At 43.4% G+C, this 11,216-nt stretch overlaps 1 protein-coding gene across 1 annotated transcript; it reads left to right on the top strand.

Annotated features, from left to right (window-relative positions):
* The first annotated feature begins 301 nt into the window (after positions 1 to 301).
* Positions 302 to 6,495, top strand: LOC149064757 (uncharacterized). The gene is made up of 4 exons (XM_089255287.1): positions 302 to 405; positions 3,735 to 3,840; positions 3,939 to 4,048; positions 5,944 to 6,495. Exons 1-4 carry the CDS (start codon positions 361 to 363, stop codon positions 6,316 to 6,318), a joined length of 636 nt encoding a protein of 211 aa, XP_089111413.1. The 5' UTR covers positions 302 to 360; the 3' UTR covers positions 6,319 to 6,495.
* Positions 6,496 to 11,216: the final 4,721 nt, after the last annotated feature.

Genomic DNA, 11,216 nt, shown 5'->3' with positions numbered 1-11,216 from the left:
ATTCACAAAATGACATTAGACCGGAGAGTGGGAAACGTGATTCCAACATTACGGGACATTGAAAATCCGGGATAATAAATATGGCGACGTGGGAAACGTAGAAATAAAACTGTCTCGAATACAATATGTCGGATTTCAACGCGTTACAAAATGTCCTATTGTGTATGGTGTGCGTCAATTATCATGTGTTATCTCTCTCGCTTACCTTTACGAAATTATCGCAACACTTCATAAGAGATAACCACCGTTGGGACGGTATAAATACCCCGGGACGTTGGTTTATCTTCCGCATAACCTTGATAATCCTTCTACACTCTTGTTACCTTTACTTGAGTATTTTTGATTACTATACGAATCACCATGAAGTGTATGTTGGCCGTCGCTTTCTCTGCTGTTCTTTTGGCCGTAAGTCGAATTTTTATTAATTATCTCTAAGATTAATTGATTAATTACCAGCTGGAAAAATATTCACACTCTACTATGAAAAAATATTTCCGTTTGGAGAAACCCTTTGCGGCGATTCCGCATTGTGTCTCAAGTGTGTTGACGATGATCAGAGCAGCTCATGTGTATAAAGAGCAGGGGGTTGCTCGCTGCGCGGTTGGATATGAGAGATGACTATGACAATCGGGCCCATAAACGTATCTATTTATCGAGGTGTATGGATTGGGGTTACTTTGTTTTTTTAGGAATGCCTTTCGTGAGGCCAAAACTTGATTCGTATGCTAGAAGTTGTGCAACCCCTGTATTCATGTAATAGTTCCCAATCTTTCATATTACCATACATGCCCGATTCTACATCTGGGACTTTGAAATGCGTAGTTGTGGACCCCTTGAAATGTGTAGAATACTTTGCGTTTCCCCAGAAATGCGCAAAATGATTGTTTACCCCCTAAACATGTGTTCGAGGCATAAGTTTATCTTGAAATGCCCAAGATGCTTGCGAATCCCCGGAAATAGAAGACGCACATCCTAGGGAATGCAATTCGAGCATGTGTTTCCTAAACGTTTTTGTTCACTCCACTCAGATCTTTTTTTTCTGCTTATCCCCATAGGATTCTACATTGCATGCGTAACTATTATCCCCCCTCCCCGTACGCTCATCAACCCCGGGGGCTGATATTGCCCACTTTGGGAAACACTGCATATGAAACTTGCGTATCCCCAGAAATGTACATGAGTCTCTCATATTCCTCGTGATGCGTAGGAGAGATTTGCATCATCAGAAATGCGGTTTGTACATCCTCAGAAATGAAAATTAATCCTCAGAATAAGGAATCTTGCGCATTCTCAGAAATACATAGGAGGCTTACGCATTCCTCGAAAGGCGTTGGAGTCATACGCATCCTTTGTAATGTGTGGGACGCTTGTATTATCAGAAATGCGCAGCAGACTTGTACGTTCTTAGAGATGCTAAGGAGGCTTGCATACTCCTTGAAATGTGTAGAAGGCTTACGTATCCTAAGAAATGCGTAGGAAGCCTGCGTATTCCTTAAAATTCGTATGAGGTTTGCGTATTCCTTGAAATGCCTAGGAAATTTTGCGCATCCCCCTGATTGTGAAACGCGTATGAGACTTGCAGAAATGGGGAAGACACACATAACAATGATAGCCGTACATTTTTTTTCTAAATTGCAGAATAATTAATATCTTACACTTACGTTATTTTTAACTCCCCCCCCCCATAATGATGATTGTTTTTTAGCGTACCCCCCCCCTCAATCATATGTACATATATAATTTTTTGTTAAAAAATTATTATTTTTATATGACATTCATATTTTTATGGGCATCTTTTATCAGTCACCTCTTTTGACAATTTACCTGTTATAGCCTCTGTATTTGTATCTGATTTCAAGGCTCGCTATAGAGTTACAGCCCAGCACCTTTCATGTAGGAGCCGTGGTCAGAACCACCGCAAGTTATTTCGGAGATATTTTTCCGAAAAGGAGTCCGTGGAGTACATAAGACCAAGAACCCATACTCTAAACATGAAGTTGTGTTGGAAAGTTTATTCACCAGTATCCAACACGGCTCAGCATCGGGCTGTCCCTAGTGTAGACCCGATCCCCCACTCACCAACCTGTAGAACAGTGATTCCCAACGTGGGCGTTAACGCCCCCTGGAGGCGGTAGAAGCTACGGGTATAACATCGGATCCTATGGGGGTTAGATTACGTTGGGGACCATGGGGGAAAATTTTTCTGAAGAAAGGGGCGATGTGTGTGTATGTGAGACAAAAAAAGGTTGGACAAAAAAATATGCTGTAGAAGAACTACTCAGCGCCAAGACAAACGCAAAGACACAGAACCCTGAACTGGATTCAGACAATTTTACCGATATTTTATAATCAGTTAAAGATCAATTACTATCACTAGCAGTCGATGCCATTGTTAACTTCCCAAAGCTGTGACTGCGACTTTCAAGTAAACCACACACTCCTGAGCACTAACCATCCTTAGGCAAAAGTGAGGCTAGTTTAGGAGAAATCCCTGAACTGGATTGACGATGCTCGGATGGTCGAGTTCATTCAAGGATGGGATCGAGTCTTGTTACGAAAAAGTCGCAGTCACAGAGCTTTGGGAAGTTAACAATGGGATCGACTGCTAGTGATAGTAATTGATCTTTAACTGATTATAAAATATCGGTAAAATTGTCCGAATCCAGCTTCAGGGTTCTTCATGGATTTTTATCAGTTTGGCTAATACAAGGGTGTCCAACCTTTAGAAGAGTGTGCTAGCCACTTCACTGATTTGAAAACGTGACGCTGGACACTTAATTATGTGATCTGGAACAGTACTGCATGTTACTTTACTGATCCGAAAATGTGCCACGGGCCGCTTAAGTGATCTGCGAATATGCTACGGGTTCTTTAAGTGATCTGCGAATAAGCTACGGGTTCTTTAAGTAAACCCGCAAGGGTAAAAGGCTCATATCCCTGGAGGGACAGAGCCTGGGTCGTGACTGGTCTGTCGGTTCTTTAAGTGATCTGCGAATATGCTACGGATTCTTTAAGTGCTCTGGAATTGTACTACGAGACACTTCAGTGATCTGGAACTGTGCCTCGTGTCATTCAAGTAATATGAAAATGTGCCGCGAGCCATTTAAGGGAGTGCTCTGGAACCGTACTACAGGTCACTCAAGTGATCGGACAATTTGTCGCTGACCGCTTTGGGTGATGTGAAACTACCGCGGATCAGTTAAGTGATCTGGAAATGGGTCGTGGGGCTGCTTGAGTGATCTGTAAACGTGTCGCGAACTACTGAGATATACTACTACTGACTACAAGTGATCGGTGAATATCTCACGGGGCAATCAAGTGATCGGGGAATATCTTACGGGGCAATCAAGTGATGTGGAACTGCACCCCGGGTCACTTCAGTGATTTGGAAAAATGTGCCGCTTAGTTAACATCTTTACAAAATTAGGTTTGAAGCCGTGGACCACATCAGATGACTACAAGGCCCACATTTGGCCTGCGTGTCATAGGTCCGGTCATGTCTAAACAGCCAAGTGGAAAAAGAGCAAAATTGAAGAAGTGGAATTTCCAAAAAAACACTCGATATTGATGAATGAACCGTTATTTTTCGGATTCGATCTTTTTATTTAAACGCCAAATGCCACGTCATGGTTTGGCGCGATGGCGAAATTCTTTACTGAATCCTCGAGATATGCTCATTCATATTCATGTTATCTTTATAAAATAATAAATAATAAAATGTTAATTGTTGACAGGTGGTGTCCGCCAAAGTGTGCACCGACTCCGGTGACTGTGAAGATGGTCAGTGCTGCGCTGGCTTCATGCCTTTCCGGGGAACTTGCAAAGTTATGACCAAGGAAGGTAAGTTGGCCATTTCAATGGATTAATTCTGCGTAATTTGCTTCAATCATGTATTTGATTCATGCCACTGATGGCGAGCATGTTTTCCTGATCCATAGGTGGAAAATGTCTGATCAACAAGGCCGTATTCCCATTCAATGAAATCTACATCGTTGCCTGCCCATGTGAAGATGGTCTCGAATGCACGAAGGTCGAGGGAAAGAAGAACGTGAGTATGCCAATATTTGTGGAATTGATTCACCGGAGTTATCTCGCCAACATTAAGCATTTAACTGCCGGAATTTCTGTCAAAGAGTTAGGAGCCATCGATGAGATATTTTTTTACATGATTTGTGACGATTTCTTGCTTAACCAATGTCTTTTTGGAAGAATGTTGGTAGAACTGGCAATCTTCTCCAAAAAATACTGGTTAAAACATAAAAGCTAACTGTAAACTCGCCAGTCAACTGACTGATAAAAAACTCACCAACATTCCAAACATGTTTTTATTAGCCCTCGAAAAGATGTTTCAGAATAAATTTTGGGAATTTCTTGATCAGCAAACGTGCTTTATATCCTCTCTGGAAGCACGCCCCCCTCTTGGGGGGGGGGCGCTCCAGCCCGTGGGCCCGGGACGATTATTAACGTATTTTCACACTATAAATTCACCATGGGGGGAGGCGGCTGACAACGATTCTAGACTTGGGGCCTTGCTGCATGATGTGGGGGGCCATGTCTAGAAGAATGTCGGCTCAATGAAGATAGACCATCGTGACCCCCTGTCCCCCCGTTCCATAGGAGATGCAAGCCGAATGAAAAAAAAAATGCGGCCAGTCGTGCTGTTTTAGTCTTCGAAAAGCTGTTTGAAAATAAGTTTTGGACATTTCTTGCTCAACCAATGCCTTTTTGAAAAATTAACCTCTTTACGATAACGGACGTAATATTACGTCCAAACTCCAGTGAAATAAATTCAAACACGTTCTCCGTGTTTTCTCTCCTCTCTCTTCACCATCGCGAAGCTCTATAGAAATCCTGTTATTGACGGAAGATTTTTCCCCCCACACAAATAATGTAGCTTTCTCCTATATACATGTAAGAGCGAAAAAGAACACGTAAGATGAGGGTGAAAAAAGAAGACTCTAAAAGAAAAACTTTCTCCTGTACCTTTTATCGATTATGATTTTATTGTTTTATGTTCCCCCTCCCCCTCCTTAACGTGTGATTAGCCAATTATGTCTTCTTGAAGAATTAAAACAGACCAAAAAACACGCCAACTGTAAAAATTACCGGTAGCGGCAGAAATGAAATTTTTCCAAAAATCAGTATCTCTACAAAATTAGCCAGTTTTCCCTGTATATCTTGTATTATTAACAAGTGGATAGTTCACCTTTCCCTGAATATATGTCGCCATCTGGTGGCCTGATGCCATTTACGAGCCATTACTAGCCGATTGCTGTCACCGGCCATTGCACGGTACCATTCAGCATATATATGAGCTCAATCGTCTAAATATTCTATCTGTCACTATAACTTAATTGGTAGAGCATTCGAGGGACCCAGGTTCTAGTCCCGGTAGCGGCAGAGATGAAATTTTTCCAAAAATCAGTATCTCTACAAAATTAGCTACTTTTTCTGTATATATATTGTATCGTAAAGATAACGCCCAGAAAAATTCACTTAATATCCCGATCATAGGCGCCGGAGCCCGGGAAGGGAGGGGGAGCAAGACTATTTCATCTCCTCCACCCCTAACAAATTTTGTGAGGTGGTTGAGGACCCCTCCTCCCCAATAATTAATGAATATACAATGCAGCGCACAACTTTCCCCTCCTACATATACGGGCTTGAGTCCCGTTTATACGGGACGACTGTCGACGTTCAGCCCCCTCAATGCTTTCTTCACGTCGATGCCTCTGATCCCGATCGTCTTTTTTTTTCTTGATTTAACGATTTTTTTCAGAAGTTTCTGCACATCTGTTTGAGTTATTCTTAACCTCGATATAACATTTTCCTCGATTTAACGAATAAAATGGTAGTTTTATCTGATTCGTTGACTCGGGGGCCTTGACTTTATATATATATTCTATCGTGACTCTCAACTGAAGCTTATGCTCATTTCCACAGAAAAACAACGGTGTCTGCCAACCCCCGCCAACCACAGCCGAGCCAGAAACCACAGAACCCGCTGATGTGACCACGGAAGGTGAAGAGGTCACCACTGAAGGCGAAGAGGTCACCACCGGGGGCGGCTCCGGCGAAGTCACCACCAAGGGCGGATCTGGAGAAGTAACCAAGGACGGATCCGGTGAAGTAACCACGGACGATACCGGTGATGACAACACGACAGAAGGCGAGGAGGTCACGACCGAAGGTGAGGAGGTCACAACCGAAGGTGAGGAGGTCACGACCGAAGGTGAAGAGGTCACGACCGAAGAAGACAAAGAGGTCACCGACGAGAAGGAAGTGACGGAGGAGGTGACCGAAGCCAAGGAGGAATAATTAATAGTAGATGAACGATAATTAATTACCGAAATGGACACTCGTTTTTAAATGATGGCGGCGATGATGTAAATTATAAAATGTTTTTAGCAGTTGTTATCTTGTTGGCTTTTACCTCATATGTAAATTTCTTCTGTGAGGACATCCATATTTTTATTAAACGTATTTTCTTCTTCATGTCAAATTTCGTCTTGTTCAATTTTACATCGAAGTTTTTGTTCTTTTTGAAAAATGATGGGTGTTATAATATACCTGAAAGAAGCACGTGATCTATTGCCAAAATTTGAATAATCCAATTTTAGCTGCGATCGCCAAGTTGTGACACTTCGATGACAGTTTGAGCCAACTAACTGGGATGGCCAGTTGTCCCGGTTTTTTTGCTATTAAATTGACTGTCCCTAAAAAGGCTTCCCGGTTACCAATTTTGCCCCATTTTTTTCTTTCAACTGAATGTAACAGAATTATTTTTAAATACAGGGGGGGGGGGTCATTCAAGTATTACGTCAACATCGTTGGGGTGGGGAGGGGGTTTCCAATTCGCTGACTTTTGGTGACGGGGGAGGGGGGTTCGGATGATGCTTACGTCATCAACCACCCTTTATGAGAATATGAAATATTCTTAATAGCATCTTACTCGGTGCGCCAAAAACGAGAACAATCGTTCGCTAGTTTGTGAGCACTTGAACTAACATTATCCCTTATGATAAATCCCTTACAGAGCCACTTCAGTGATATGTCAGAGCTGCTTAAGTGCTATGGAAATGTTTCCGGGCCGTTCAAGTTCTCTGGAACTGTGCAACGCCTGACTCAAGTGATCCGTAATTATGTCACGGATCACTTAAGTAATATGGGAATGTACCGCGGGTAACTTGAGTGATGTAGAACCGAACCTGGGGGCCGCTTAAGTGCTCTATTATTGTGCCACATGTCACTCAACGGATCTCTAAATGTACCACGGATCGTTTAAGTGTTCTGGTACCGTTACTCAAGTGATATTTGAATGTGCCACGGGCCTACCTCGTGACCTGAAAATGTACCACGGGCCACTTAGATGCTCTGGAATTGTGCCAAGGGTCATTTAAGCGATCTGATAATGTGCCGCTTAGTTCATTTTTACAAAATTGGGTTTGAAGGGACGAGCCACATCAGATAACCTTCAGGGCCACATTTGGTCCGCACGTCAAGGGTTTTTACCAAATATGGCTTAAAGAATAGGGTAGAAATGAATTTCTTAAAGAGAAATTTTGAGTTCTTACCTTTCAAATAGCATTGAAATTAACAGAAATCAATTATAATAACATATAAAGGTATTTTCTTTCGAAATTTTAATTTTTTTAAAAATGTTTTTAACATTGAAAACATATTTTTTTTCGTCTGGGGGAGGCGCACGAGCCCCCTATGTCCTCCCCCCCCCCGTGTACGTTTCTGATCTCAACAATATGCGTTAGGAGGTAGGGGCAGTGCTGACGAAATTTTACTGACAAGGGGGGGGGGGGTCAGTCACACACACACACACACACACACACACACACACACACACACACACACACACACACACACACACACACACAGCAGGAATTCCAGTTCAATGATGCGCTTCCTACGTGTAATATAATACTGTACAACAGACCCCACAGTCCTAGGGCCCCTACTGCAGGATGTGGAGGTCATACCAGACAAGTACGGAGCATTGGAACATCACTTTGCCCGGGGGAGCCCCCGTGTTGCTATTGAAACAGCCCTCTTCTTGGGGGGGGGAATTTAATTTCCCATGTGCAGTGAGTTACCAGGGGGAGGGGCAACGGGGGGAATAAAAATTATTGGCGATGTTCATGTTCTTTCTATGCTTTTTGACCCATTAATGTGATTCAGGAGGTGCCCCCAGATTAGGTTGAAAAAAATCAATTTCCGCGTTTCTACTGCTTATAAGTGCTATGAAATACATAAAAACACGGAAGTAGGAAACGGGAAGAATGGAGTGAATTCCGATATTTTTGTATCCGGGAAAAAAATTTTCCTGAAAAATTCCGCATTTCCTCCCCCCCACCCACCGAGAATAAATTCCGCATTCAAACCGTATTTCATTCACAAGGAGGAGAAGGTTCGGGAGAAAAGGGGGGGTGGGAAGAGTGTTTTTCTAAACAATGACGTCACACCTTATGACGTCATTCGTGACGAGCGTATACACTGGCACTTAGGCCGCGCCTATCTGTACAAGTATGAGTATTTAGAAGCCCCTCCCACTTCTCAATTGACGTCATTCACGGACTCCGCGGATCCATGAATGAAATGGACTAAAACCGATGCATGGACCACCCCCCCCCCCTTTTTTTTCGTGTTTAGAAGTAAATAAATACAGTTCATGGCAAATAAATAATGCGCAGTTTTCAGTCCATTTACCGCTGTGAATATTTCATGAATATTTTTAGGAATTACAACAATAATTAGGGACGGGGGGGGGGAGAAAAATAATCTTAAAATATGCAATCCGAGGTATTCAATAATTATACAGTCAAACTCGGTTATAACGACCTAGGTTGTAGTGAAAGAATCGGTTATAACAACGTTTTTTGGGGGAGTGCTTGCCACTTTATTGGTTTAAGAACATGTCGCGGGCAACTTGAGTTATCTGGAAATAAGCCGCGAGTCACGCAGGTGATTTGGAAATGTGCTGCAAGTCCCTCAGGTGATTTGGAAATGTGCTGCAAGTCCCCCAGGTGATTTGGAAATGTGCTGCAAGTCACTGGGGAGATCTTGAAAATGTGCTGCAAGTCACTGGGGAGATCTTGAAGTATGCCGTTTGCCGGCTCGAGTGATCTTGAAATGTGCCGCGCACAATTTAAGTGAACTGGAAATTCGTTTCGAGTTGCTTATATAATCTGGACAAAAGCATAAAATTGATCTATAAAAATACCGTCGACCGCTTTAGTGGTCTGTAAGTGATGTGAGTCACTCGAGTGATCTGGAAGCGTGCCATGAGCTACTTGAGTGATCTGGAAGCGTGCCATGAGCTACTTGAGTGATCTGGAAGCGTGCTATGAGCTATGAGCTACTTGAGTGATCTGGAAGCGTGCTATGAGCTACTTGAGTGATCTGGAAGCGTGCTATGAGCTACTTGAGTGATCTGAAAACGCGCTGTCAGCCACTTGAGTGATCTGAAAATGCGCTGTCAGCCACTTGAGTGATCTGAAAATGCGCTGTCAGCCACTTGAGTGATCTGAAAATGCGCGAGTCACTGAAGGTATGGCGTGCCGCGGGTCACTCAAGTGATTTGCACATGTGCTTGGGATCGCTTTAATGATATGGATATGTGCCGTGAGACACTGAAACAATCTGTAAATGTGCCGCTACCCATATAATGCTGAAATAATTCTAAAATGTCTAATTTGAGTGATTTGATGGGCAAATTTGGTGGTTTGGTTGTTATTTGTCGTGGGCCACATCAGGTGATATCGAGGGCCATATTTACCCGCGGAACAAATGTGGCACTCGAAGTCAACTGCTGTGAACCATGACTTCAAACTTAATTTTGCAAAAATGAACTAAGCCGCGCATACCAAGTGTGACTCTTTAAGGGACTTACAGTTCCCTTAAGTGACTCGTGGCACATTTCCGGATCACTTAAAGAACCCGCGACATATTTACAGATCACTTGAGTGACCGGTGGCGCAGTTTCAGTACACTTAAGTGACCATAGCATATTTACAAATCACTTAAGAGACCCAAGGTACATACCCAGACCATTTAACTACGACATATTTACAGATAATTTAAGTGACCAGCGGAACATTAGCAAATCACTCAAGTGACCTGGGGCGCTGTTTAAGATAACTTGAGGGGCCGGTGGCACATCCCCAGATCACTTATGTGACCCCGCACCCTTGAAAGGGCTCAGCACCCTCGGGTTATAACGTCACGTTGATTCCCTTATAATACAAATTTTTAGAGGAACGGGGTCGGCCACCCCTTCCACCCCTCCCTGTTCGTTTACGCCCCTATTCGTTATCCGTTTATGCCCCTACGTACAGGAGCGTGCGCAGGATCGACCTTGAAAGAGGCACAAAATTTTTCTTCCCTAGAAATTTTGAGTTACCTTTCAAAAAGCATTTAAATATTAACAGAAAGTGGTTAATTTGACATATAAAGGGTATTTTCTTTGGATATTTCAATTTTTTCACCGAAATACTACATTTTCTTCTTCTGATTTTTGGTCGGCACGAGAGGGGGAATCACGGGCGCTCCGAGCACCCCCCCCCCAGCGTAGGCCTCTGCCTATTTTTCACATTCACATCATGAAATCAACGGTACCACTGAGCCCGCGTAGATCACATCTGCAAAATATATATAATATGGGGGTGGGGGGGGGGAATTTGTCTGTTCTGTAAACCAGCGTTTCTCAACCTTTTCAGCAAATGGCCTCCTTTGGACAATATTTTCTTCTCGTGCCCCCCCCCCCTGTCATACCCAGGGCCCTCTACTTTCATCCAAGAGCGGGACCGTTTCTACGTATCGATAGGAATTCAATCAAAACTAAATTTAAAGGCCCTTTACACGTACGATTTTCCCCGTGTGTGGGGGCCCATACATAGCTGCAGCGCCACAACCAGAGCTGTTAGCCAGAAACAGGAGGGTCCGGTGCCCTGGGCGCTGGACCGGGGGGTTCCAAATTCACACTTTAACACCTACTTCTACATTTTGGCGCTTTAAGTGCCAGCTTGCCACCGATGACGAGGTATCTAATTGCGGTCCTGCTTAGTTGGAAGCACTTGCTTACATATTCACATACTCGCATTCGAAAATTACAGTATCAGATCTCACCGTGTAGATCCCGATATGAAAAGCTGGAGCCCCCCCCCCCCCTGTGTCATGCCCCATATGGGCCCATAGGTTGAGATGAC

The sequence above is a fragment of the Pholcus phalangioides genome, unplaced genomic scaffold (genome assembly GCF_987345545.1).
Source record: "Pholcus phalangioides strain wild (caught in Gottingen) unplaced genomic scaffold, Ppha-v1.0 ptg000042l_1, whole genome shotgun sequence".
Classification (NCBI taxonomy): domain Eukaryota; kingdom Metazoa; phylum Arthropoda; class Arachnida; order Araneae; family Pholcidae; genus Pholcus; species Pholcus phalangioides.
This window is presented reverse-complemented; position numbering and strand designations above follow the sequence as displayed.

Bases quoted from the DNA above. Each gene is read 5' to 3' on its own strand.
- LOC149064757 (XM_089255287.1), top strand. From the start codon at position 361: ATGAAGTGTATGTTGGCCGTCGCTTTCTCTGCTGTTCTTTTGGCC. The intron at 406-3,734 runs GTAAGTCGAATT...AATTGTTGACAG, and splicing joins TCTCTGCTGTTCTTTTGGCC to GTGGTGTCCGCCAAAGTGTG. The intron at 4,049-5,943 runs GTGAGTATGCCA...TCATTTCCACAG, and splicing joins AGGTCGAGGGAAAGAAGAAC to AAAAACAACGGTGTCTGCCA.